This window comes from Salvelinus alpinus, chromosome 2 (genome assembly GCF_045679555.1).
Source record: "Salvelinus alpinus chromosome 2, SLU_Salpinus.1, whole genome shotgun sequence".
NCBI classification, from domain to species: Eukaryota; Metazoa; Chordata; class Actinopteri; order Salmoniformes; family Salmonidae; genus Salvelinus; species Salvelinus alpinus.
The window spans coordinates 36429196-36457057 of NC_092087.1; the positions used below are offsets into that span (position 1 = coordinate 36429196).

Here is a 27862-nt window from a genome sequence, read left to right on the forward strand (position 1 = left end):
ACACATTTCATTTCTCTCTAGAAATTGCATTCTTCAGGCAACGACGGAAAACCGAAACGCGTGGATGGCTCTGTGAGGGCACAGGGCACAGGGAATGAAAAAGAGGCATCCACTTATTATCGCACTTGGAACATTATGTATGTCTGAGTGACACGTTATGACAAAAAGCGGTATTTTTCCAATATACACAAACTCGGCGCTTAATAACCAGGCATCTCCATCAGCCCTGCGCGCTGATGGTCTCCCGGGCAACACTGATAACGCTACAGCCATTTTCCATATCTTTGCCAGAGTCTATTATATTCAGGGATTAGCTCTCCTTCCGGGAAAGGTCAAACACAAAGTCATTGAACCTGGAGTATTTTTCCCTCCCTGTTTATCCCCCCTCGTGATAGTGCACATTCTATTTCCCCCATCCTCTCGTCAATCTGTTTTAATATCATTAAAACGACCCTTGTTTGGTTCCTTTGAAAGAATCACAGTGACCCGAAGCAGCTCTTCTCACGACGTCAGTGTATGTAATAGAGATTTAACAAACACAAACACGCGCCAAGGAGTGTGTCGTTATCTCAATAGCGCCATGAAGAAATGCATTATTACAGTTGATATGATTATGGTCTATTAGCTGAAAGAATATGAGCGCCAGGCAGTGGGATGTGGTTATAAGCAGGCAGACAGTGACACCCAGTGGCGAGGACGTGGCCAACACAACATTTTATGCACTGTTTTACGCACGTTTCAAATGAAGCATGTTGTTTTGTGCCCTTGATGGGAAGATGTTGTGTAACTAAAACACGGTTATGGGGAAACCCGGAAAGGGAAGATCCTAACGGATTTGTCAAGGCTAAGGCTATATAACTAACGCAATGGAAGGAAACAGACACTAGCATGCAGGAGTTCTGCCACAGGTGTCCTGAGACAGATTGCCTCCACTCCTTACATTCTAAATCAGGTGTCTCTTTAGCACTGCTTTAGTACCATTTCCTCATCCACTCTTGCCACTTTTATGAAATATACCATACCAGTTAAGTTGGATAAAGCAGTTTGCTCACCCTCAATGATGATACAGAGAAACATGGAGTTTCACTTTGAAGAGGGTCTCTCTTGTCTGATACACACCTGCTAGTGGTCTCCTTAAACTGTAAAACAGAAGTGAGATGTAGAGGAGAAAAAGTAGGCTCAAAAGTTTATGTCCTCTTTTCTGTCTCTCTCCACCCCCCTCTCTAATGTTCATTCAGGGTATTTCTGTGCCGAGCAGTAGAAGAGTTAGGTTAGTATTTCAGTAGAAGAGTTAGAACAGTAGAAGAGTTAGAGCAGTAGAAGAGTTAGGTTAGTATTTCAGTAGAAGAGTTAGAACAGTAGAAGAGTTAGAGCAGTAGAAGAGTTAGAGCAGTAGAAGAGTTAGATCAGTAGAAGAGTTAGAACAGTAGAAGAGTTAGAGCAGTAGAAGTGTTAGAGCAGTAGAAGAGTTAGAGCAGTAGAAGAGTTAGAGCAGTAGAAGAGTTAGAGCAGTAGAAGAGTTAGAGCAGTAGAAGAGTTAGAGCAGTAGAAGAGTTAGAGCAGTAGACGAGTTAGAGCAGTAGAAGAGTTAGAGCAGTAGAAGAGTTAGAGCAGTAGAAGAGTTAGAACAGTAGAAGAGTTAGAGCAGTAGAAGAGTTAGAGCAGTAGAAGAGTTAGAACAGTAGAAGAGTTAGAGGAGTAGAAAAGTTAGAGCAGTAGAAGAGTTAGAGCAGTAGACGAGTTAGAGCAGTAGACGAGTTAGAGCAGTAGAAGAGTTAGAGCAGTAGAAAAGTTAGAGCAGTAGAAGAGTTAGAGCAGTAGACGAGTTAGAGCAGTAGAAGAGTTAGAGCAGTAGAAGAGTTAGAGCAGTAGAAGAGTTAGAGCAGTAGAAGAGTTAGAGCAGTAGAAGAGTTAGGTTCGATGTGTTAAAGGTGAAGAAAATAAACAGTTCTCTCTGGCCGTCCTGTTGGGGCCAGAGAGAGGGAGGGAGGGAGGGAGGGAGGGAGGGAGGGAGGGAGGGGGAGACTGGAGGAGGAGTGTGGTCCATGACCCTTGGGGACACAGGTTATGGACCTCATGTTTGTTATTGTAAAATGTTAGAGAGGTGACACCAGGGGAAATTCTCCCTCCTCCGTCTCTCTTTACTCTCACTCTCTCACTCCCCCTCTCTCTCTGTTTCTCACTCTGGTTGTCTATCTCCCCTTTCCATCCTCCTCTCCCGTATTGAAAATCGAAATCACAGGAAAGCTATTTGGAATGATTGAATTATATGAAATTGGACTGTCTATATACGAATTGGCCAGACAGTTCTGCAGTCAGGGATTCAGGGATATTTTAGTAAAGGTTTCGTTTAGTTGCATTTCTGATTATAAATACAATTTGGACTACACGTCTTCCACTCTATACAGCCTACTATCTCTTTTCATTTAACATTTAAATATCTCTATCCCTCCTTCTCTATCCCCCTTTCCCCATAACAGTGTGGTGCCCTGAGAAGTGGCTGTGCTAATTCATTAGAGGTCAGGAGTTCACTTCCTGCCCAGAGTGCAACAGGAAGACAGCGTTTACAGCATCTCGTTGCTGACAACCGGTCAATCACACTGGCTTTCACAGGCCCTATCTAGGGACTTGGAGAATTCCAAACACTGAACTCAGCCTGTTTGCCTTCATCTGTCCGTCTGGCCGTCTGGCCGTCTGGCCGTCTGGCCGTCTGTCCGTCTGTCCGTCTGTCCGTCCGTCCATCCGTCCGTCCCCGATTGGTTACCACAGACCTCTATGCAACTCTTGTGTTCATGTTGCTATCACTGCCAGTGTTAGTGTAGTAAAAAAACAGGCATGTTAGACCAACGACTGGGCTAAGCGCGCACGTGTGTGTCTGTGTGTGTTTGGGTGCACGTGTCCATTGGTTGTAACACAGTGCAATAATGTTCCAGACTTGAAGCCCAGTGTCTGGACAGGAAGTGTGGAGAGTCCATAAAGGTAGCATTTATCGGTAGGGTGGAGTGCTGAGAGAGAGAGAGTGAGAGAGAGAAAGAGAGAGATCACACTGTCTCTGTCTCTCTATATTTCCCTACATTTTCCTTATCTCATCATCCTCGTTCCAAATACTTAATGCATGCCACTGAACGTAGCAAAGTTTCCCATTTCCTCTGTGCAGGGATACATTGATAAGTAAGGTGCAAAGACAGCAGGTATAAAGACACAGAGAGAGTGAGAGAGTGAGAGAGAGAGAGAGAGAGAGAGAGAGAGAGAGAGAGAGAGAGAGAGAGAGAGAGAGAGAGAGAGAGAGAGAGAGAGAGAGAGAAAGAGAAAGAGAAAGAGAGAGAGAGAGACACACCTTCATATTTTGTGTATGTATGTATGTATGTATGTATGTATGTATGTATGTATGTATGTATGTATGTATGTATGTATGTACAGTGGGGAGAACAAGTATTTGATACACTGCCGATTTTGCAGGTTTTCCTACTTACAACGCATGTAGAGGTCTGTAATTTTTATCATAGGTACACTTCAACTGTGAGAGACGGAATCTAAAACAAAAATCCAGAAAATCACATTGTATAATTTTTAAGTAATTCATTTGCATTTTATTGCATGACATAAGTATTTGATACATCAGAAAAGCAGATCTTAATATTTGGTACAGAAACCTCTGTTTGCAAATACACAGATCAAACGTTTCCTGTAGTTCTTGACCAGGTTTGCACACACTGCAGCAGGGATTTTGGCCCACTCCTCCATACAGACCTTCTCCAGATCCTTCAGGTTTCGGTGCTGGCGCTGGGCAATACGGACTTTCAGCTCCCTCCAAAGATTTTCTATTGGGTTCAGGTCTGGAGACTGGCTAGGCCACTCCAGGACCTTGAGATGTTTCTTACGGAGCCACTCCTTAGTTGCCCTGGCTGTGTGTTTCGGGTTGTTGTCATGCTGGAAGACCCAGCCACGACCCATCTTCAATGTTCTTACTGAGGGAAGGAGGTTGTTGGCCAAGATCTCGCAATACATGGCCCCATCCATCCTCCCCTCAATACGGTGCAGTCGTCCTGTCCCCTTTGCAGAAAAGCATCCCCAAAGAATGATGTTTCCACCTCCATGCTTCACGGTTGGGATGGTGTTCTTGGGGTTGTACTCATCCTTCTTCTTCCTCCAAACACGGCGAGTGGAGTTTAGACCAAAAAGCTCTATTTTTGTCTCATCAGACCACATGACCTTCTCCCATTCCTCCTCTGGATCATCCAGATGGTCATTGGCAAACTTCAGACGGGCCTGGACATGCGCTGGCTTGAGCAGGAGGTCCTTGCGCGCACTGCAGGATTTTAATCCATGACGGCGTAGTGTGTTACTAATGGTTTTCTTTGAGACTGTGGTCCCAGCTCTCTTCAGGTCATTGACCAGGTCCTGCCATGTAGTTCTGGGCTGATCCCTCACCTTCCTCATGATCATTGATGCCCCACGAGGTGAGATCTTGCATGGAGCCCCAGACCGAGGGTGATTGACCGTCATCTTGAACTTCTTCCATTTTCTAATAATTGCGCCAACAGTTGTTGCCTTCTCACCAAGCTGCTTGCCTATTGTCCTGTAGCCCATCCCAGCCTTGTGCAGGTTTACAATTTTATCCCTGATGTCCTTACACAGCTCTCTGGTCTTGGCCATTGTGGAGAGGTTGGCGTCTGTTTGATTGAGTGTGTGGACAGGTGTCTTTTATACAGGTAACGAGTTCAAACAGGTGCAGTTAATACAGGTAATGAGTGGAGAACAGGAGGGCTTCTTAAAGAAAAACTAACAGGTCTGTGAGAGCCGGAATTCTTACTGGTTGGTAGGTGATCAAATACTTATGTCATGCAATAAAATGCAAATTAATTACTTAAAAATTATACAATGTGATTTTCTGGATTTTTGTTTTAGATTCCGTCTCTCACAGTTGAAGTGTACCTATGATAAAAATTACAGACCTCTACATGCTTTGTAAGTAGGAAAACTTGCAAAATCGTCAGTGTATCAAATACTTGTTCTCCCCACTGTATGTATGTCTTTATGTCTGTATGTCTGTGTGTGTGTGTGTAATGTTGTTAATCTGTATGTCTGGTGTGTCTGTAGATCCTGGTTGATGGAGAGACATAGATCCCCAGCAGACGTCATCCTACTCTGAGGAGCTGTCTCTGCTTTAAGCTGATTCACCAGTAACATCTGGTCCTGCCTGTCACATCCACTCTATATACACACAGACAGGGAGTAAATAAGATGCGGATCTGTCTGTGTGTGTGCGTGTGCGTGTGCGTGTGCGTGTGTGTGTGTGTGTGTGTGTGTGTGTGTGTGTGTGTGTGTGTGTGTGTCTGTGTGTGTGTGTGTGTGTGTGTGTGTGTGCGTGTGTGTGCGTGTGTGTGTGTGATTATGATTCAAGTTCAACTAAATCTGGTATTTTACGTTAGCATCTAAATGATAAACATTACATTGTTAATTCATTCAGTCACTCAAATGCTCTCTCTTTCTCTCTCTCTCTCACACACACACACACACACACACACACACACACACACACACACACACACACACACACACACACACACACACACACACACACACACACACACACACACACACACACACACACACACACACACACACACAGTTAATTTATTTCTCTTCCACATCCACCTACTTCATCATCTCCCTGTTTCTCTTCTCTTTGTCACGAAATGTCACTCTCTCCACACCGGAATCCTCTCCTCTGTTGGAAGTTAGCCAGTCAAAAACAAATCAATCACATTTTATTGGTCGCATACACAGATTTGCAGATGTTATCGCAGGTACAGAAAAATGCGTGTGTTTCTAGCTCCAACAGTGCAGTAATAATACCTAGCAATACAAAACAATAGGCACATAACCAAAAGTAACAATACATTTTTTTTTGACATTTTAGAACAATCATTGTCAGAGTCCAGAAAATAAATATACTTTTGTTTTGGCCATTTGGCAGTATGGACAGTATATTAATATAAAAAGGTCTGTACAGCAGTAGTTATATAGGATGAGCCATGACTAGAATACAGTGTAAAGTGGGTAAAACAGTATGTAAACATTATTGAAGTGACCAGTGTTCAATAACTACAATGCCTTCGGAAAGTATTCAGACCCCTTGACTTTACAGACTTATTCTAAAATTGATTACATCCCCTTCATAAATCTACACACAATACCCAATAATGACAAAGCATCTTTTTTTTTTTTTTTTTGCATATATAAACAAAAAACTTAAATAACACATTTACATAAGTATTCAGACCCTTTATTCAATACTTTATTGAAGCACCTTTGGCAGCGATTACAGCATTGAGTCTTCTTTGGTATGACGCTACATGCTTGGCAGACCTGTATTTGGGGAGTTTCTCCCAATCTTCTCTGCAGATCCTCTCATGCTCTGTCAGGTTAGATGGAGAGCTTTTCTGCACAGCTATTTTCAGGTCTCTCCCGCGATGTTCGATCAGGTTCAAGTCCGGGCTCTGGCCACTCAAGGACATTCAGAGACTTGTCCCAAAGCCACTCCTGTGTTGTCTTGGCTGTGTGCTTAGTGTTGTTGTCCTGTTAGAAGGTGAACCTTCACCCCAGTCTGAGGTCCTGAGCTCTTTGGAGCAGGTTTTCATCTAGGATCTCTCTGTACTTTGCTCCATTCATCTTTCCCTCGATCCCGACTAGTCTCCCAGTCCCTGCCGCTGAAAAAACATCCCCACAGCATGATGCTGCCACCACCATGCTTCACCGTAGGGATGGTGCCAGGTTTCCTCCAGACGTGACGCTTGGCGTTTAGGAGAAAGAGTTCAATCTTGGTTTCATCAAATAAAATTAAATAAAATAAAATGTTATTGGTCACATACACATGGTTAGCAGATGTTAATGCGAGTGTAGCAAAATGCTTGTCCTTCTTGTCCTTCTAGTTCCGACCGTGCAGTAACAATTTCACAACAACTACCTTATACACACACAAGTGTAAAGGAATGAATAAGAATATGTACATATAAATATATGGATGAGCGAAGGCCGAATGGCATAGGCAAGATGCAGTAGATGGTATAGAGTACAGTATATATACAGTGGGGAGAACAAGTATTTGATACACTGCCGATTTTGCAGGTTTTCCTACTTACAAAGCATGTAGAGGTCTGTCATTTTTATCATAGGTACACTTCAACTGTGAGACACGGAATCTAAAACAAAAATCCAGAAAATCACATTGTATGATTTTTAAGTAATTAATTTGCATTTTATTGCATGACATAAGTATTTGATACATCAGAAAAGCAGAACTTAATATTTGGTACAGAAACCTTTGTTTGCAATTACAGAGATCATACGTTTCCTGGAGTTCTTGACCAGGTTTGCACACACTGCAGCAGGGATTTTGTCCCACTCCTCCATACAGACCTTCTCCAGATCCTTCAGGTTTCGGGGCTGTCGCTGGGCAATACGGACTTTCAGCGCCCTCCAAAGATTTTCTATTGGGTTCAGGTCTGGAGACTGGCTAGGCCACTCCAGGACCTTGAGATGCTTCTTACGGAGCCACTCCTTAGTTTCCCTGGCTGTGTGTTTCGGGTCGTTGTCATGCTGGAAGACCCAGCCACGACCCATCTTCAATGCTCTTACTGAGGGAAGGAGGTCGTTGGCCAAGATCTCGCGATACATGGCCCCATCCATCCTCCCCTCAATACGGTGCAGTCGTCCTGTCCCCTTTGCAGAAAAGCATCCCCAAAGAATGATGTTTCCACCTCCACGCTTCACGGTTGGGATGGTGTTCTTGGGGTTGTACTCATCCTTCTTCTTCCTCCAAACACGTCGAGTGGAGTTTAGACCAAAAAGATCAATTTTTGTCTCATCAGACCACATGACCTTCTCCCATTCTTCCTCTGGATCATCCAGATGGTCATTGGCAAACTTCAGACGGGCCTGGACATGCCCTGGCTTGAGCAGGGGGACCTTGCGTGCGCTGCAGTATTTTAATCCATGACGGCATAGTGTGTTACTAATGGTTTTCTTTGAGACTGTGGTCCCAGCTCTCTTCAGGTCATTGACCAGGTCCTGCCGTGTAGTTCTGGGCTGATCCCTCACCTTCCTCATGATCATTGATGCCCCACGAGGTGAGATCTTGCATGGAGCCCCAGACCGAGGATGATTGACCGTCATCTTGAACTTCTTCCATTTTCTAATAATTGCGCCAACAGTTGTTGCCTTCTCACCAAGCTGCTTGCCTATTGTCCTGTAGCCCATCCCAGCCTTGTGCAGGTCTACAATTTTATCCCTGATGTCCTTACACAGCTCTCTGGTCTTGGCCATTGTGGAGAGGTTGGAGTCTGTTTGATTGAGCGTGTGGGCAGGTGTCTTTTATACAGGTAACGAGTTCAAACAGGTGCAGTTAATACAGGTAATGAGTGGAGAACAGGAGGGCTTCTTAAAGAAAAACTAACAGGTCTGTGAGAGCCGGAATTCTTACTGGTTGGAAGGTGATCAAATACTTATGTCATGCAATAAAATGCAAATTAATTACTTAAAAATCATACAATGTGATTTTCTGGATTTTTGTTTTAGATTCCGTGTCTCACAGTTGAAGTGTACCTATGATAAAAATGACAGACCTCTACATGCTTTGTAAGTAGGAAAACCTGCAAAATCGGCAGTGTATCAAATACTTGTTCTCCCCACTGTATATATGAGATTAGTAATGTAGGGTCTGTAAACATTATATAAAGTGGCATTGTTTAAAGTGACTAGTGATACATTTATTATATCCAGTTTTTAATTATTAAAGTGGCTAGAGATTTGAGTCAGTATGTTGGCAGCAGCCACTCAATGTTAGTGATGGCTGTTTAACAGTCTGATGGCCTTGAGATAGAAGCTGTTTTTCAGTCTCTCGGTCCCAGCTTTGATGCACCTGTACTGACCTCGCCTTCTGGCTGATAGCGGGGTGAACAGGCAGGGGCTCGGGCGGTTGTTGTCCTTGATGATCTTTTTGGCCTTGTTGTGCCTTCTTCACCACGTTGTCTGTGTGGGTGGACCATTTTAGTTTGTCCGTGATATGTACGCCGAGGAACTTAAAACTTTCCACTTTCTCCATTACTGTCCCGTCAATGTGGACAGGGGGGTGCTCCCTCTGCTGTTTCCTGAAGTCCACGATCATCTCCTTTGTTTTGTTGACGTTGAGTGTGAGGTTATTTTCCTGACACTCCGAGGGCCCTCACCTCCTCCCTGTAGGTGTCTCGTCGTTGTTGTTAATCAAGCCTACCACTGTAGTGTCGTCTGCAAACTTGATGATCGAGTTGGAGGCATGCATTGCCACGCAGTCATGGGTGAACAGGGAGTACAGGAGAGGGCTGAGAACACACCCTTGTGGGGCCCCAGTGTTGAGGATCAGCGGGTTGGAGATGTTGTTTCCTACACTCACCACCTGTGGGCGGCCCGTCAGAAAGTCCAGGACCCAGTTACACAGGGTGGGGTCGAGACCCAGGGTCTTGAGCTTAATGACGAGTTTGGAGGGTACTATGGTGTTAAAGGCTGATGAACAGCATTCTTACATAGGTATTCCTCTTGTCCAGATGGGTTAGGGCAGTGTGCAGTGTGATTGCGATTGTGTCGTCTGTGGACCTATTGGGGCGGTAAGCAAATTGGAGTGGGTCTAGGGTGTCAGGTAGGGTGGAGGTGATATGATCCTTGACTAGTCTCTCAAAGCACTTCATGATAACGGAAGTGAGTGCTACGGGGTGATAGTCATTTAGCTCAGTTACCTTAGCTTTCTTGGGAGTTAGTCAGACCAGATAATCTTGTTTCTTATGGTCTGAGAGTCTTTAGGTGCCTTTTGGCAAACTTCAAGCGGGCTGTCATGTGCCTATTTACTGAGGAGTGGCTTCCGTCTGGCCACTCTACCATAAAGGCCTGATTGGTGGAGTGCTGCAGAGATGGTTGTCCTTCTGGAAGGTTTTCCCATCTCCACAGAGGAACTCTAGAGCTCTGTCGGAGTGACCATCGGGTTCTTCGTCACCTCCCTGACCAAGGCCCTTCTCCCCCGATTGCTCAGTTTGGCCGGGCGGCCAACTCTAAGAAGAGTCTTGGAGGTTCTAAACTTTTTCCATTTAAAAATGATGGAGGCCACTGTATTCTTGGGGAACTTCAATGCTGCAGAAATGTTTTGGTACCCTTCCCCAGATCTGTACCTCAAAACAATCCTGTCTCAGAGCTCTATGGACAATTCCTTCGACCTCATGGCTTGGTTTTTGCTCTGACATGCACTGTCAGCTATGGGACCTTATATAGACAGGTGTGTGCCTTTCCAAATGACATCCAATCAATTTAATTTACCACAGGTGGACTCCAATCAAGTTGTAGAAACAGCTTAAGGGTGATCGATGGAAACAGGATGCACCTGAGCTCAATTTCGCGTCTAATAGCAAAGGGTCTGACTACTTATATAAATAAGGTATTTCTGTTTTTTACTTTTAATACATTTGCAAAAATGTCTAAAAACCAGATTTTGCTTCATCATTATGGGGTATTGTGTGTAGATTTCTGAGAAAAAAAATATTTAATACATTTTAGAATAAGGCTGTGACGTAACAAAATGTGGAAAAAGTCAAGGGGCCTGAATACTTTCCGACGGCACTGTACGTACATAGGGAAAAGCAAAGCAGTCTCTAAGGTGCACGGTAGAGTACCGGGTGGTAGCCGGCTTGTAACAGTGACTAAGGTTCAGGGCAGGGCACTGGGCGGAGGCCGGCTAGTCTGATGGCCCGGAGATAGAAGCTGTTTATCAGTCTCTCGGTCCCAGCTTTGATGCACTTGTCTCCTCCTTCTAGATAGCGGTCAGTCAGTGATTCTCCGTCTGCGTTTGTGTTTGTGTCTGTGCACTTGTGCTCTCTGTCTGTCTGTCTGTCTGTCTGTCTGTCTGTCTGTCTGTCTGTCTGTCTGTCTGTCTGTCTGTTTTCTTTTCACCGCAGCCCTGCAGGTGCAATTGAGGGAGACACAGTTGGCTGTTGTGCTACTTTACCACAGCCTTCATCCTCCACCTCTCTCTATGTCCATCCCCAACACACACACCTGCACAGACATGGGTGGTGGGAAAAGACAGGGGCAGGGGCTAGGGGGCTACTGTCACTGAAGATGGTGGTGTTGATTGGCCTATGGATGATTGTCTACTAAGCTAACATACATCATTGTTTTAAGATGTTCATACAAAGGATCATTTAGCTATTTGGTTTAGAATTTTAGGATCTAGGTATTTAAAAAATGTATACAGAAATTATTTGATTAAACATTAAATAGATTCGTACATGGAAAAACAGATAGTCCAAAAATAAATCAAAAGGAAGTTTGTTTTAAAGTGTCTGTCCTATATCGAAGAGATATAAGAAAGATCAGGAAATATATACATTTCTTTATTTTTATTTTAAAAAATGTACCGATTTTTTATAAATATTTTGGGGGCACTAAACTACTTCCATATACACTGAGTGCACAAAACATTAGGAACACATGCTCTTTCCATGACAGACTGACCAGGTGAATCCAGATCAAAGCTATGATTCCTTATTGATGTCACCTGTTAAATCCACTTCAATCAGTGTATCTGAAGGGGAGGAGTCAGGTTAAAGAAGGATTTTTAAGCCATGAAACATTTGAGACATGGATTATGTGTGCCATTCAGAGGGTGAATGGGCAAGACAAAAGATTTAAGTTCCTTTGAACGGGGTATGGCAGTAGGTGCCAGGCGCACCGGTTTGAGTGTGTCAAGAACTGCAACGCTGCTGGGTTTTTCACGCTCAACAGTTTCCTGTGTGTATCAAGAATGGTCCACCACCCAAAGGATATCCAGCCAACTTGACACAACTGAGCCAACTTGACACAACTGTGGGAAGCATTGGAGTCAACATGGGCCTGCATCCCTGTGGAATGCTTTCGAAACCTTGTAGAGTCCATGCCCTGATGAATTGAGGCTGTTCTGAGGGCAAAAGGCGGCGCCACTCAATATTAGGAAGGTGTTCCTAATGTTTTGTACACTCAGTGTATACTTTCATACATTTTTAAACTGGTACTAGGCTACCTTGAGGCCTGCGGCGTCCTAGAGCAAAACAGTTGATATGTACATGTTCACGAGAGTCTCACCTTTCCATAGAGGGGCCAAACCGTTCAGACGCTACAGAAATGTTTGTGAGAAGACCAATTTTTGGGATTCTCCGAAGTGTATACTTTATTTGACTGACTTCATCAGGAAATAGATTGATGAGGGAAATCTTTGTGGAATGGTACAACTTGAACTACAGAAGGCCTTTGATACAGTTAACCACTGTCTCCTAATATCCAAACTGGAGGTCCTGCTGTTAAGCAGTATCCCTCTAGGCTGGGTAAAGTCCTACTTGACAGGTAAAGAGCAAGTGGTAGAGGTTAATGGTTCACTGACTCAGGCAAAACCAGTAAGTTGTGGCGTTCTACAGGGGAGCGTGCTTGTGCCTCTACTGTTTTTACTGTATATTAACGATATGAAAGATACTTGTTCATGGCGTCTTTTCCTTTATGCGGATGACTCTACACTTCTGGTGTCTCATAAAAGTTAAACTATGTTGGAGCGCATACTTAGCCCAGAGCTTCCTGACATTAGCAAATGGGTTGTAGGTAATAAGCTATCTCTGTACTTTGATAAAACGGAGGCAATTATTTTGGGGTCCAGACCTAAACTGAGTAGGTCCTCTGAAATCAGAGTGAAGTTAGGGAGTGAGATGCTGACTACTGAAATCTCTGTTAGCTACCTGGGATGCATCCTTGAACGAAGCTTGCGGCGTGTGAGCATGGTCACTAAAGTGCTAGGGAAGGTTAATGCCTGGACTAAAGTTTTGGCTAGAAAGTCCAAGCTGCTTGATAAGGACTTCATGAGAGTGCTAGCCACTGCCCTCATTCAATGTCATTTTGACTACACTTGTACTTCCTGGTTTGGGGCTTATCTAAGCTTCTGAAGGGGAAGCTCCAGATAGCCCAGAATAAGCTGATCAGGGTAGTATTGAAGGTGAGTCCACGTATTCACATAGGCAGGAGCTGCTTTCAGGAACTCAACTGGCTGCCTGTTGAGGATAGGGTGTCCCAGATTAGACTGTGTCTGGTTTACAGGAGTATCTATGGTTCTGCGCCCAGATATCTAACTGATTACTTTTGCCATGTTAGGGATGCACACAACCACAGCACCAGATCAGGTGTTGCTAATGTGTGCTTATACAGGCTCAGGAGTAATGCTGGTTAATGTACTTTCTGGTGTACCGGAGCCTCAGAGTGAAATGAGGTGCTTCTGCCCATAAAAACTGCGTCCTCTCTGGGCAGCTTTAAAAATAAAGTAAAAAACTGTTTGATGTCTTCTGTGCCCATATGAATGTAGCCTACGATGTAACTGCAATGATGAGATAGATGTTCTTCTTCTTTGTTTTCTTATCTTGCAGTCATACTATGTTCAACCGTGTTTGATCTTGTCTCAAGAGGACCACAATGGAAATAAGTCCCAGACTTTATTGTGTGTTATCCTCCATGCTTTAACAATGGAAATAAGTCCCAGACTTTATTGTGTGTTATCCTCCATGCTTTAACAATGGAAATAAGTCTCAGACTTTATTGTGTCTTATCCTCCATGCTTTAACAATGGAAATAAGTCCCAGACTTTATTGTGTGTTATCCTCCATGCTTTAACAATGGAAATAAGTCCCAGACTTTATTGTGTCTTATCCTCCATGATTTAACAATGGAAATAAGTCCCAGACTTTATTGTGTCTTATCCTCCATGATTTAACAATGGAAATAAGTCCCAGACTTTATTGTGTGTTATCCTCCATGCTTTCACTCATGTGCATGTATGGCTTTTTCTATTTTTATGTGTGCTTGTTTTTTAAAATGGTCAAATTAATAAACTTAGCTTAACACTCTGTGTGTATGTGTTTGTGACTTTCAGGGCAGTTTTATTAAGGGGAGACATCCCTTTGATATGAGGATTAGATTCTGCCTCATCCTCATCCTACCCTTTCCTCTTCTCTCTTGTAAAGGTGACAGATGACAGTTGAGCACGGGATTATTGGAGAGCAAATCAGCACATTCTGCAGACTAAATTCCTTCCTTTCACCCTCTATTAGTGTGCACAACATTTACGGCATCTACTGTTGTCTTCATATACAGTACGTGTGTGGAGTTTGTGGTTGGAGATACACTGCACGCCTACACATTTGATTTGAGAAGGTGTTGCTTGAGGTTACCAACCAATTACACAACAAACCGTCCCTTACAAAAAAGCCCCTCCACCGCACCTCCCCTCTCTTCCACTCAATCCACCTGTGAGTACAGAGAGAGCATTAGAAACAGAAAAAAGAATGAGAGTTAGGCCAGCCACACGGCGCCCTCTATCTTCTCCTTCCCTCCCTCCCCTAACCCCTCTCCTTACCACATCAGGATACACTTGTTTTGGTGGGATCCGGTTTCAAACGGAACCCTGTCTTTCTCTGGTGTGCCGCAGGCCCGGTATTATTAGCAGACACATCCCGTCCCCTCTTAGTGGGCTGGTGGTCAGGGAGGGTCGCCCCTAACGGACTCTTAACCACCCCACCGCCTTACTAACCCCCCCACCTCACCGCCGACACACATTCCCACCCTCCCCCAAACTCACTCACCTCACCTTACATTGGGTCCAGAGTGCATTGCAGAGTGCATCCCTTCGTAGGGATCTTTACACGTTAAAGATCATAAAGGGATAAAGTAAGAGACTGCTGCTTCTCACTTACTGAGCTCTCTTTTATCTTTTCTCTTTATCCCCTTTTTCAATATTTTCCTTGCAATCCCTCTTCTGCCCCTATAGCTGAGCGCCAAGCCTTTATGCCTCAGCATAGGAAGTTAAGGACCGAGACCTAGCCCAGCAGCCCAGAGACTCTGAGTCACATGTCACAACTCTCTCTTACTATCCCCTCACTCTATGTGCCCCAAATGACCCTTAGGCCAGGATCTGCCGCTTCAAGTGTTGAGATAAGGTAACGCATGACTCAGGTCAGCAGAAGCTCAGCTCAAGTCTAAACTCTAGTCCTACAGGAGTGAATGTGGGAATGCCATCCTCAGCTATTGTCATATAATTTTCATATGGCTATTCAGTATTCATACATTTCACATACTTTCAACAGTTGCTAAAGATCACATTAGGACCCACTGTGTGTTGTGGTTGAACTGCACTCTACCGTACAGATTACTTGGAGGGTCACAAGAGTGGAATGACTCACAGCACTAAACGATTTGGAAACTCCTGTCCTCACATACTCTTTATATCTCTGTCCAATAGCTATAGAATGGTATCATGCTAAGCTGATCCTCCACTCTAGGATATATGATACAGCCAGAGAACCATAGAGGATAGAGTAATGATGAGGTCAAATCCCAGTGCAGTGGGAACGGCCTCTTATTCCCATAGAGAGGCACTGATCACGTCCCCTGTCCCTCTCCGCTCTGCTCCGCCACAATGTGCTTCTTATACACACTTGGGTTTTCTGTATGCACTGTATGTTACCTTACTATTTATTTTCCTACAAAACACAATATCTATTGTCTGGTGACGGAGACCTCGCTTACACACATTGTGATTCTGCACGTAGCTGCACATTGCCTCTGTGTGTTCGCTTGTGAATATTTTAGGCTTTTGCCTAGTTTGTTCCCAGATTAACTTTTTAGTACAGGTCAGAAAGAGATTATTTTTCCAGAACCGTCTCTCAACTTCAAGCGTCAACCCTCAGGCAACGCTGCCATCTGGTGCTGAGATCTGCTCTAGCGTTAGTGTGTTCAGACCTGCTGAGTGTGTCAGGATACAGCCCTAATGGAAGGCTGGATATAGAGTCATGCTCCAAATCCAGGCCCACACTTTGATTGGGCCTGTTTGGGTCAGGATGAGTTTCATTGTGTTGGATCTCTTTGCATAACAGTCTTTCTATTTTACGGTATTGGACTTTACACAACTGAACAGGCCAACTGATTGTAGACTTCTACCATGTGCTCCCAAAAGGTTGTATCTAATACGGGAAAAGCAGAAAAAGAGTAACACTGAGTCTATCTTGGTCATATAACGCTCTTGAACATCACCAGTAGTGCTTTGAGGTTGCCATGGTAATGTTGGCACAGAACCAGAGGAGAGTGGGTTGTGAGAGCACCTGTCTGCTGACTCTCAGGGTCACTGTTGCCCAATGTCTATCTAGTGCCAGTGCCTAAGTGAGATGAGGCAGGTTGTTGTTCGTAAAAACACTGTGTACTCTGTGCTCCACTCTGTGCTGTTGAAATGGAACGGGTCACGTGTGCCACTTCCCCCAGGGGTGCATGGCGGTTCTCAGGGGGGATGTTGCTGGCTAACCGCTGCCCAGGCTGGGCTTCCGGCCCTTGGGCAGCTCAGCCTGCTGGGGCCCCTCTCGCCCTCCAGCACCCTCACTATCACCCAACTCCAGACACTGTGTCAGGATACTGTGGTGACACAGCCCTGGGCCCTCGGTTCCTCCAATGTCAAAAAGACTGATGGGAGGATAGGGGGAGAAAGATCCTTACAGGTATGAGGAGTTACTGAGTGACAGTGTTCTTAATCGTCAATGTAGTGATCTTCTTCTGCAGTGTTCCACAGCCATGTGTTCTGGCATAGTTTTGCCATGTTCAACTTGACTCTGTGAGCCTAAAAAATTATTGCAGGCCCACAAAACATAGCCCTTGAACAATACTGTAACTCCATCACACTACATCTACTTTGACGTTATATGCTGTTGATTGTGTCAGTGACAGTGAACTTGCCTTAGGTTTTGATCCTAACTGAAGATGTTCAGATCTGAGTTTGTTAGCACTAATAATGAACCTCAATAATGAGATTTTTAAGCTAATTTCCTACAATTCTAAGTATTTTAACATGGTTAAGGCTGTATTCTCAAACATTATAACAATATCAATGAGGGTCTGATTGTCTAGCTTTTATTTTGTTGATTGTAAGTTCTCAAAGATTTTAGGCTATTATGGAAAAATATATAGGGCCATTATCTTTTCTACATACTTTCTATTTGGTTTTAGTGATTTAAGTTTACACTGAAAGCATTTTCCCATCCCAAACATGTATTAAATTTTTTGGGGCGGGCAGGTCGACCACCAATTCGACGACCACAACATAAAGGACAATATGCCTGCTTTGGTTTTAACCCTTCTAACTCAACCCTTGCTGCAGTGATCAACAGTTCTCTCTTTATATATCCAACCACAAGGGGGTAGATTGTCTCTTATCCCACATCAAGTTACAATAAAGCCCAAAATGTCAGTCAATGATATGACAAAAGAGACATTATAGGAAAGTGTGTGTGAAGGGTGGACTGGTCAGTTAGGGCAAATGGCAGATGGCCTGGTCCATTTTTTGTCCAGTCGGTCTGTCTTACTTGAGGGTTTTGCCCAAAAGGGCTAATACCCTGCTGAAAAAAAACTGCATAGACCAACAGAAATTTCAAACTGGTCTATGCTGGTCTGATGCTGGTCAAGCTTGTCTGACCAGCATGGTCTAGCTGCAGGGCGGTGCACAGACCTCTGGTGACCAGCATAACCAGGTCTATGCTGTTTTTTTCAGCAGGGTAATGGGGGCCTCAAGGGAAAACATGGGCCAGTGTGTTAGAAATGCCCGGGACAATTTCTGTGTGTGTGTGTGTGTGTGTGTGTGTGTGTGTGTGTGTGTGTGTGTGTGTGTGTGTGTGTGTGTGTGTGTGTGTGTGTGTGTGTGTGTGTGTGTGTGTGTGTGTGTGTGTGTGTGTGTGTGTGTGTGTGTGTGTGTGTGTGTGTGTGTGTGTGTGTGTGTGTGTGTGTGTGTGTGTGTGTGTGTGTGTGTGTAAGAGAGAGATAATGATAACTGAAGCGGTATGATCAAACTACATCTGTGAGGGGAGAAGCCAGCTTGAAGCCTTTTCATCTCTAATAAAGGCTTGTTTCTATTAAGCCAAGCGCATCATTCACCTCCCATTCAAGAGAGAGAGAGTGTGTGTGTGTGTGTGTGTGTGTGTGTGTGTGTGTGTGTGTGTGTGTGGTGTGTGCGCGCGTGCATGTGTGCGCGCGCGCATGCATGTGTGCATGAGCATGAATGAGTGTGTGCTTTTCTGGAAGTAGTGTTTATTCATAAGTACAGTGTGGTCATTTGTACAAGTTATTGAACTTTACTGCATATAGTGTCTACTATTCTGAGGACAGCGTGTGTGCTTGCTTTGATGCAGGCAGTATGTGTTTGTGCTTGTCGGTGTGTGTGCATGGGTAGTGTGTGTGAAATACTGTGGCAGGTTGGGAGTCTGCCTGCTCTCTGTCCATCTGTCTACATCAGAGTTCCGCCTTGCCCCCCCCCCCCCCCCCCGGTGTTATTATTAGCCACTCAGAGCTTGTTGGACAGACTGGCAGCTCGTCGCGAACGCTGCTAAAATGGGAACAGCAGTTTACACACCCCCTCACCCACCACTACCACATAGCCTCACCATCCCCAACGCACACACTCACACCCCGCACACACCCTGCACACACCTGCACACAGACAGTGCTCACACACGCACTCTAAACTCCCAGAAAAGCTCTGTGAACCACAGCCAGAGAGGGAGCCGCCCGTCTGACGCCAACTCCAGAGGACAGCCAGAGGTCAGTATGTGTGCGTGTGTACATTTGCGTGTGTGTGTCTCTTTCTCGCTCTGTGTGCCAGAGAGTGAGCGAGCTACCAAGGTAGGCTTCATCGTGCACCTAATGCCCATCATGATTGTGTGGGATTTTGGTGTGGGACAGCGTGAAAGCTGTTACAGGTAATGTGTGGGTGGTACCAAAACTGAGCTGTTCTCTGTTGAGTGTCATAGCATAATTTCAAAAGAAGCACAGTTAGGGTTTGGCTGAGCAATCCCACAGCTGGAGTCAGAACACAGCGGCCTGGAGGCCTGTGGGTAAAGAGTGCTGAGTTGGCTTTCGGCTGCCCCTCTGTTGTACATTAGTACATTATCATGTTATCGGGCCATGGTTTGGAAGGGTCTGAGTATCACCCAACTGATAACTGACCCCCCTCTGCGTGAAGCTGGCACCAGTCAGGGGGGATGGGGGGCAGGAGACTCAGCCACCGTGTAACTCGGAATGTCTACATTTTACAGTGTAACTTGGGATTGTTATTGAAGCTATACGCCTTGTTCACCTAGAAATACAGGTGAAAAATTAAAAGAGGTGCTTGTCCTCTTTGGTCAAGTACTGTACTCAACTGGCGTTTACCGTCAATAACACCGTCAATAACACCTATAAACTGTTTTCAGAGACACAATAATGAAGTCATTGGTTATACGTGTCATAGCAATTTATTTGAACAGTAATTTCTCTACAGGCATGATTGTTATTGCACATTTCTACATTACATTTTTGTTGAAAGATTTGCAAAACATATATATGAAAACTTTACAGTTGTCTTAATCTCATAAAACAAAAAGATTCTGCATGGTATATGACTTGAATGATGGATAATACAAATGAAGCAGGGGCGAGGAGCCCATGAGCCTTTAGGGTCACAGATTCTGCTGGTTAATGGTGTAATTCAATTTCAACACATACTTTAATCATAAACGCTACCTTGTCCTGGACCTACTGTTTTCAACCCTCTCTCTCTCTCTCTCTCTCTCTCTCTCTCTCTCTCTCTCTCTCTCTCTCTTTCTCTCTCTCTCTCTCTCTCTCTTTCTCTCTCTCTCTCTCTTTTGACCTCTACATGCTCAGCTATGAAAAGCAAACTGACATTTACTCCTGAGGTGCTGACCTGTTGCACCCTCTACAACCACTGTGATTATTATTTGACCCTGCTGGTCATCTATGAACGTTTGAACATTTTGAAGAACCATCTGGCCTTAATGGCCATGTACTCTTATCATCTCCACCCAGCACAGCCAGAAGAGGACTGGCCACCCCTCAGAGCCTGGTTCCTCTCTAGGTTTCTTACTAGGTTCTGGCCTTTCTAGGGAGTTGTTCCTTGCCACTGTGCTTCTACATCTGCATTGCTTGCTGCTTGGGGTTTTAGGCTGGGTTTCTGTACAGCACGCTGTGACATCGGCTGATGTAAAAAGGGCTTTATAAATACATTTGATTTGATTTTGATTTGACTTGATAAGGATAGAGTCATCTGACCAGTTTTCCATTTAGCACCATATTTACACCTGGAAAAACTGATTTAATGGCTCACTATCCCAACATTATCCAGTGAATCAAACATCCAGTCATTAGCTGAGTAACAATAACCTTCACACACTCTGCAGCCAGATTAGGGTTTCCCTAGCCTGGTCCCAGATCTGTTTGTGTGGCCTTGCCAATATTGTTTGGAGTGACATGACTATAGGAGTTGGCAAGACAGCACAAACAGATTGGGACCAGGCTAATGTTCCCCACCCTAGATTTGCATATACAGTACTGTGGCTCAGACTATTGTGTAGTAGGCCTATGTTTTAATTTGAAGATGTTAAGTCCCCTATATAGGGGACTTTGAGCGGTTCGGGACATGTTCCAACTGATTTTGGGGTACAAAGCGTTCTGTGAATGTCGTAGGTGAATGTGCATTATATTGTCAGAAAGCCCCATCTGTCTACTCGGCGCTACCACTCTCTCAACGGAGCTGACTTGATGTGTCAGGTATCAGACCCCACATTTGCATAGGGTGTCATTTGCATAAACGTGTCACATTTTCTGGCCTATCCAGACAAAGAATCGATTCGCTCTGCTTATGAGTGACAGAGCCCAGCCTGTCACGCGGCATATGAACAATAACAGTCTAGCGTACCCAACAATTGTGGTTCATGTCGCTGTGATATTCTCAACCGGATTTAGAGATCTCAACATGAAAAAAGACTAAATCATTTCGAAGAATTTAAACAAGACCACATTCTCTTGATCACAGACAGACAAAATCACTTTGTGTTTAACGCTGAAGATGTAATGAGTCTGCACACATTTGAATGGTGTCTTTGCTCCGCTAAGTGGACTTTTAGGAGAAATGTCTCTGTCGTCAGTTATATGAAATTGTCACTAAATATGATCATTTATTTTACAGTTATAAGAAAGGGGAAATTTGTTAAATAGGAAAAAAACATAAATTATTTTTTATATTTTCATAATATTTGTACTATGTAATTGAGCTTGTGTCCTCATAAGTGAGTATATCTCAGCAATTTATAACAATTTTTTTACTGAAAGGTGAGATCTAGACTTTTCTATAACTATGCAACATTACCAGTTATTGTTTATGGCCATCTCCTGAAAAATAATGATGTTTGGGTATGTCTATGTTTGGGTATGTCTATGTTTGGGTATGTCTATCTACTAGCTCCCAGGTCAGTCTTCATTAGAAGTTGCGTGGGCGTGTCTTCATCTCCACACTCTTAAAGGAGTAGCGCTCTCCGCTGTGACTGTCTGTCAGGATGTACCAGGTGCCCCAGTAAATGCCATTGGTCAGCCCGCTGTAGCGCCCGCGGTAGAAGAGTCCATTCAGGTTAGACGCCAGGCAGGCGTCGAACCACCAGCCTGCACCATAGTACTCCGCACAGTTCCCTGATGTGTAGCGATCGTGGTCACGGTCGTTGGTGCTGAACGCTCGGCCATCATGGTTGTAGCGTTTACTGTAGCTTAGGGCATTGCCCGCATCACCAGAGTACTCCCGTGCTGTCAGACGGTACCTGGGAGAAGGACAGACAGCATTAACACCATGTACTACTATGTTAAAGAGATACGTTCACGCCAAAATTGAAGTTTGTCAGATGTTTTCAGACCTCAAAAGAGGTCTAATGTTAAAATGAGTCCACGTCCTACTCCACCTGTTGTGTAGATCCAGCTACATGCCTTAATCCCAAATGAATGGGAAAGATCGGCACCGTCTGATTTCAGGCCGTCCCTATCTTCCCATTCAGATGCCGTGGGACCTGAACTGATCTCGAAATTATACCACTTTTGTTGTCGTTTGTCAAATACTTTCAAAGTTTGATTTTGTGGCAAATATTCTCTTTAATTTGTGTGTATCCTTGTTTGCTCATCGGTGTATGTGTGTGTTTGTATTACCTCTGTGCCTCTGCTGCCACTCTGAAAGTGTTGTAGGTGGCTTGGCGTTTCTGCTGGTGCCAGTCCTCCAGTTGTATACGCAGCAGGTGTTGACCAGTGTTGGTTAGCGCATGCAGCGCTGCGTTCCCCAGCCAGTATTCTCCCTGTGGGGAACCAAAACCCTCGCGGTACTCCTGCCACGTTCGGTTGAAGTCCACCGAGCCATCTCGCCGACGCTGGAACACTGTCCACCCCCCGCCTGCTGTCTCCATGTCACACTCTGCCTGGGGCAGGAGGATACAAAGGTCACAACTCCTGGACATCAGACATCGGTCACATTTACATCAGAGAATAATGATGAAGTTTGCCTGACCGTTGCCAATAGTAAAGGGAGTAAAGGGGGTGAGGAGTGAGAGATGTAACGCATTGAGAGTTTACTCTAATCTGTAAACTCCATACTATATTTTACTCTCTTTATCTCTCTGTATGTTCCCCTCCAAGCTCTACAGATGGGACATAACACATATACAGTATACAGGTTGTTTGCATTCAGTGTGTGTAAGTATTAGGAGGTACCTCCACTGCAGGTCTGTGTGGATCAGGCTGGATGGTGTAGATTCCGTTCTCTTTGATCCCCAAACGATAGATCTCAGCACAGTCCTGAGGATGCAGCCTCGCTGAGGGGACCACTGCAACACACACTCTTGCTCTTACAGCTGTATATTCTGTACGCACACGCACACACATACACAAACAGAGTACACACACACACACACACACACAGAGTACACAAACAGTACACACACACACAGAGTAAACTCAGAGTAAACACAGAATACACACACAGAGTACACACAGAGTACACACACATAGAGAGCACACACACAGAGTACACGCACGCACGCACGCACGCACACACACACACACACACACACACACACACACACACACACACACACACACACACACACACACACACACACACACACACACACACACACACACACACACACACACACACACACACACCACTCTCACCTGTTGGAGGGTGTTGTGTGATGCTCCTCAACAGTAGTATCAGGTCTTTCTCTCCCTCTCTCCCAACCGCTGCCCCCTCTAAACACATCGACAAAGAATAAGTTGTGTGTGAGATCGAGGACTCATCCTTCTGATCTGCTGTAGAAGTTATATGGTGGTTGTGAGATAGCAGTGAGCTATCTATCTGCCCTACTCATACCACACATAACCTTGCATTCCTGTGCACTCACCTCTGACCGACACAGAGCAGGCCTTACTAAGGCTCTGTTTAGTGTGTGTGTGTGTGTGTGTGTGTGTGTGTGTGTGTGTGTGTGTGTGTGTGTGTGTGTGTGTGTGTGTGTGTAGTGTTTGTGTGGTCCTCTTAAGAGATAGGAGAGACACCATCATTGTGTGCAGATGTGAGTGTTTGTGTGGAGAGAGATCAAGAGAATGAACTGGAGGACACAGAAAGAGAGAAGATCAGTGTGTGTTTTTGTTAATTTGAGTCAGTAATGCCCAGAGCACGCAGGACCCCCCACCGGCGAACGATGAACTGAAAACTCGAAAGACATGAGTCTACAAGCCTCTCGTTCAAAAGTTGTTTACCATAAGGGGCTTATTGGAAGCATCGTTTGTGACTGAGACGTTTAAACATGTGCTTTAAACAATGTACATGTGTTGATTGCTAGGTATACAAATAAGATTATTTGTTGATACATTTGAAATGAGGTCTGATAGCGGCCGCAACCGGACTACATTGTAAAGGACTCTTGGTGAAATGCATTGCTTGACTGCCGTGAGGGTGATAAACACAATGGCGTTAGAACTGCAACAGCCCAAACATATTTTTCTTCTCTATTCTCAGGATCTATTTTCTTGCACACATATTGTCACGCCTGCTCCCGCTCTCCCTGCTGCCCAGCACTACGCACTCCTGCCACCATAATTACGCACGCCTGCTTCCCTCGTCACACGCATCAGCGATTCATTGGACTCACCTGGACTCAATCATCTGTGTTATTACCTCCCTTATATCTGTCTGTTCCCCAGCTCTCTTCCCCGCTTCAGCATTAATTGTCGTATATCGTTGTGTTACCCGGTTCTGACGCTAGTCCTGTCCTGATCCATGTCTGTGCTATATTAAATGTTCTCTCTCCGTACCTGCTTCTCTACTCCAGCGTCGGTTCTTACACATATGACAGACAGTTGTTGGTCAGAGCACATCTCTGGAGCCGCCATAAAGAATGATAGAGGTCTCTAGTGGCCAAAATGTCGTTTTAGCATGTTCAGCGCCATTGAAGGCTTCCACCATGCTTCCGCCATTTTAATGTAGTCAAAGTAGTATACTGGGTGGGGATTCCTTTGGGTTGTAGCCTCACTGGCGCTGCCCATGTTGTTACAGACGCTATCTCAATGGGAGCCGCTGAGCCGGAGGAGTGTGTATTAATCCTGCTGTAGTAGGACTCATTGCGGCTAGCAGGTCAAACGAAGACAAAAATGTATGATTCACTCAGATAAACGAATCATGACTCTCAAGTCAGTAAAAAGAGTTGTTCAAAAAGAACGAATCGTTTGCAAAACTGCACATCACTAGTGTGTGTGTGTGTGTGTTTGCCATGCCCCTCACCCAGTCGCCTGGCCATAGCCCTGAGGGTTTGGCTGTGACAGTGTAGGTCACACTCTGTCAGTACTGCAGCCATCAGAGCCAGAATGGCCCCCAGCGTGTCCCCTCCCTGGCCTACACGGCCCCTGGGGACCCCTGGCTCCTGGAGGGAATTCATACAGCGCTGCAACTGGACCAGACGCTCCGACACATCCCTGGACTGCAGAGACAACACTTTAGCATTACAGTCATAACATATGCATGTTATACACACCAGGATTGACAGACACATACAGCAGTATTCACATCACACACATACACAATAGTCCCACTGCTCTCTCTCTCTCCCTCTCTCTCTCACACAAACACACACACACACACACAAGCACGCACCATCATTGACAGTCATATCACACACACACAAACCGACACTAAGGCATGCAAAGTAGATCACTGCCACAGACTCAATCACTCAGTTACACTTCAATCACTCCTAGCCATGTCAGTGGAACACCTGTCATTGCATGAGCTCAGCAGAGCCATATGATGAGGACATTTATAAACCCAGGCCTAATTTGACTCCCTCTTTGATTGTTATCCCTGGAAAGCATCTGTCATGTGGTGCCCCTAATCCCGAGAGTAGGGACTTGTTGCCCCCTATCCACATACCATAACACTATTGCTAAAGGCACCAGTCACTATCTATACCACTATGCTACAGAGTTGGGCTCGATTCCATTTCAATTGGCTGAGTGATGTTATGTCCATAGTCACTTTTTCAACAGCTTAAACTTTACCCCCTGTCAAACCAGAGGCACATGGCGTGTCAGACTGAGAGACTCTACCCCGGCAGTATCTAATCACCCCTACAGAACAAACATTGTCCAGGCCTTCCTCTGTGCCACCCAGCTCAGAATGATCATTGTTTGGCGTGTACAATACCGGAGTCAGTTATATCAATACCTCACTCATTCTACTGGGAAAAGCACAGGAAATGACTTCAGATTGACCTGGTGCGTGATGTCACTCACCTCGGGCTGAACCTGTCGAACTTCATGTCTGTGTTCCACCCTCAGCGGGGGGTCGGAGGCAGCCAGGGGGGCGACCGCCACCCTGCAGCCTGCCATCCCGGGGCGTCCCTCACACCCCCCTGACCCTGTCCTCGCAAGTGGAGCGGCCACCAGACTGTCCTTGCAGTGGGGACAGGCGGGAGGTGCATCCGGGGGGGACAACATGGCCCCTACACACAGGGACAGCAGGGGGAGCACGCCGAGAGAGCCTAATGGAAACATGGGAAGACTCCTAAAAGAATTTGAAAAGCTGCAGAATTCGGGGCAGAATCCAGTCTCTCAGACACTACACCTCTGTGTATTTCCGTTTACTGTCCCCCCTGACACCGGTTTTCACCTTAAAGCTGTTCTGCCTTGCCAGCCTCTTGGACTTGGGTGCCGACACGTCTTTAGTGACGCTCTTCTTTTGTATATTTTTTGGTGTTCTTGATGGGTTTCTGCTCCGCTTGATGCTTTGTTTGAAGCCTTCGATGGTGTCCCTCCACACTTTTCCCATAACCTTCTTCTATTTCTGTGTTAACTTCAACTTCTTCTTCTCTGTCTGTGTTTCTATCTGCATGCCTCTTTCATCCTCTCCACTTCTCTCTTTCCTATTTCTCTCTCCCTCTGTTTCTCTTGCACTCTCTCGCTTGCTCACTCTCCCCCCCCCTCTCTCTCTCTCTCTCTCTCCCTGTCTCTGTTAGTGAGGTTCCTTTGACTCAGATTCCTAGATAACTGCGGCTCTCTTTGCTGTCTGACATGCACTAATGCACCCACCCCCTGATTCACACACACGCACGCATGGACACACGCCTTCACACAATCTATCCATCTCTTTGACCCATACCCTCTCTCTCTTTTTTCTCTTTTTTCTCTCTCTCTCTCTCTCTCTCTCTCTCTCTCTCTCTCTCTCTCTCTCTCTCTCTCTCTCTCTCTCTCTCTCTCTCTCTCTCTCTCTCTCTCTCTCTCTCTCTCTCTCTCTCTCTCTCTCTCTCTCTCTCTCTCTCTCTCTCTCTCTCTCTCTCTCTCTCTTTCTCTCTCTCTCTCTCTCTTTCTCTCTCACACACACATAAACCAGTGCAAAGAAAGAGAGAGAGAGAAGAGAGAGTGAGAAAAGGAGAGAAGGAGGGGAGGGGTAGGAACATGTGACTTGAGCATGAGAGGAGAGTAAAGAAAGGGAAAGTGATTGAGCTTGTTCTAGAGTTCAATCACTTTCCCTTTCTTTACTCTCCTCTCATGCTCAAGTCACATGTTCCTCCCCTCCTTCTCTCCTTTTCTCACTCTCTTCTTCTCTCTCTCTCTTTCTTTCACTCTATTCCTCTTTTACTTTCCCTCTGACAGTCAGTGCCCACCTCTAACTCTCTCCTGTCAGTGTGTGTCTGTGTGACAAAATGTGTATATTTGTGACGCTTTTTCCTACAAAAAGACAAATATTTTCAAACACTACCCTCTCTTGTATACCCCCACGTTTCTCACCCAATCCTTTTGGTTTATTGGCGTGTGTGTTTATCAACTGCGTTCCTACCAGGTCATAAAGACTAGACAGACACTCAAAAGGGGAAAAGGGGAGAACAGTCAGGAATTCCTCCATAAACACTAGGGTCATCCATACTCATTAGGATGTGCCAAAAGGACACACTCTAACAGAATGCCCACAGCCAAGGGGCAAAGACACTTCCAGTGGACTGACCACCATTCCCCTTTGGCCTTTCACTGTCAGACAATTGGCACACTTCAGCCACATCCACATTCCAGTACGTGTTGTCAGTCAGTAATGGCGAAAAGTCCATTGGTCCTGTACCAGCGTCCCTTCTTTGAATGCACAGACAATAATGGAGGACCGAATGGCTTCAGGCAGCCCTGGATCTCAGGAAATATCAGGGTGATATTGAACACAACAGCACTTTGATGATGAAGTATAGAGCAGCTGCATTCTAGATCAAAAACCAGACACGGAACAGTGGGTAGGAATCTGAGACTTCTATCGTGGCGCTTGAATTTAATAAAAATAATATATTTTACACATGAGATACATTATACAAATAATTCAGCTACAGACAGAGACAACAGAGAATAGATAGCTCCTCAACATCTGTGGTGATGACGATAACTGATGTTTATCTCA

At 45.1% G+C, this 27862-nt stretch overlaps 1 protein-coding gene across 1 annotated transcript; it reads right to left on the reverse strand.

Annotated features, from left to right (window-relative positions):
- Positions 1-19344: 19344 nt before the first annotated feature.
- Positions 19345-26766, reverse strand: LOC139560022 (fibrinogen-like protein 1). The gene is made up of 6 exons (XM_071376523.1): positions 25720-26766; positions 24713-24908; positions 23107-23184; positions 22645-22757; positions 22090-22352; positions 19345-21710 (listed from the first exon to the last, which is right to left on the reverse strand). The coding sequence occupies exons 1-6, from the start codon at positions 25978-25980 to the stop codon at positions 21380-21382; spliced, it is 1242 nt and encodes a 413-aa protein (XP_071232624.1). The 5' UTR covers positions 25981-26766; the 3' UTR covers positions 19345-21379.
- Positions 26767-27862: the final 1096 nt, after the last annotated feature.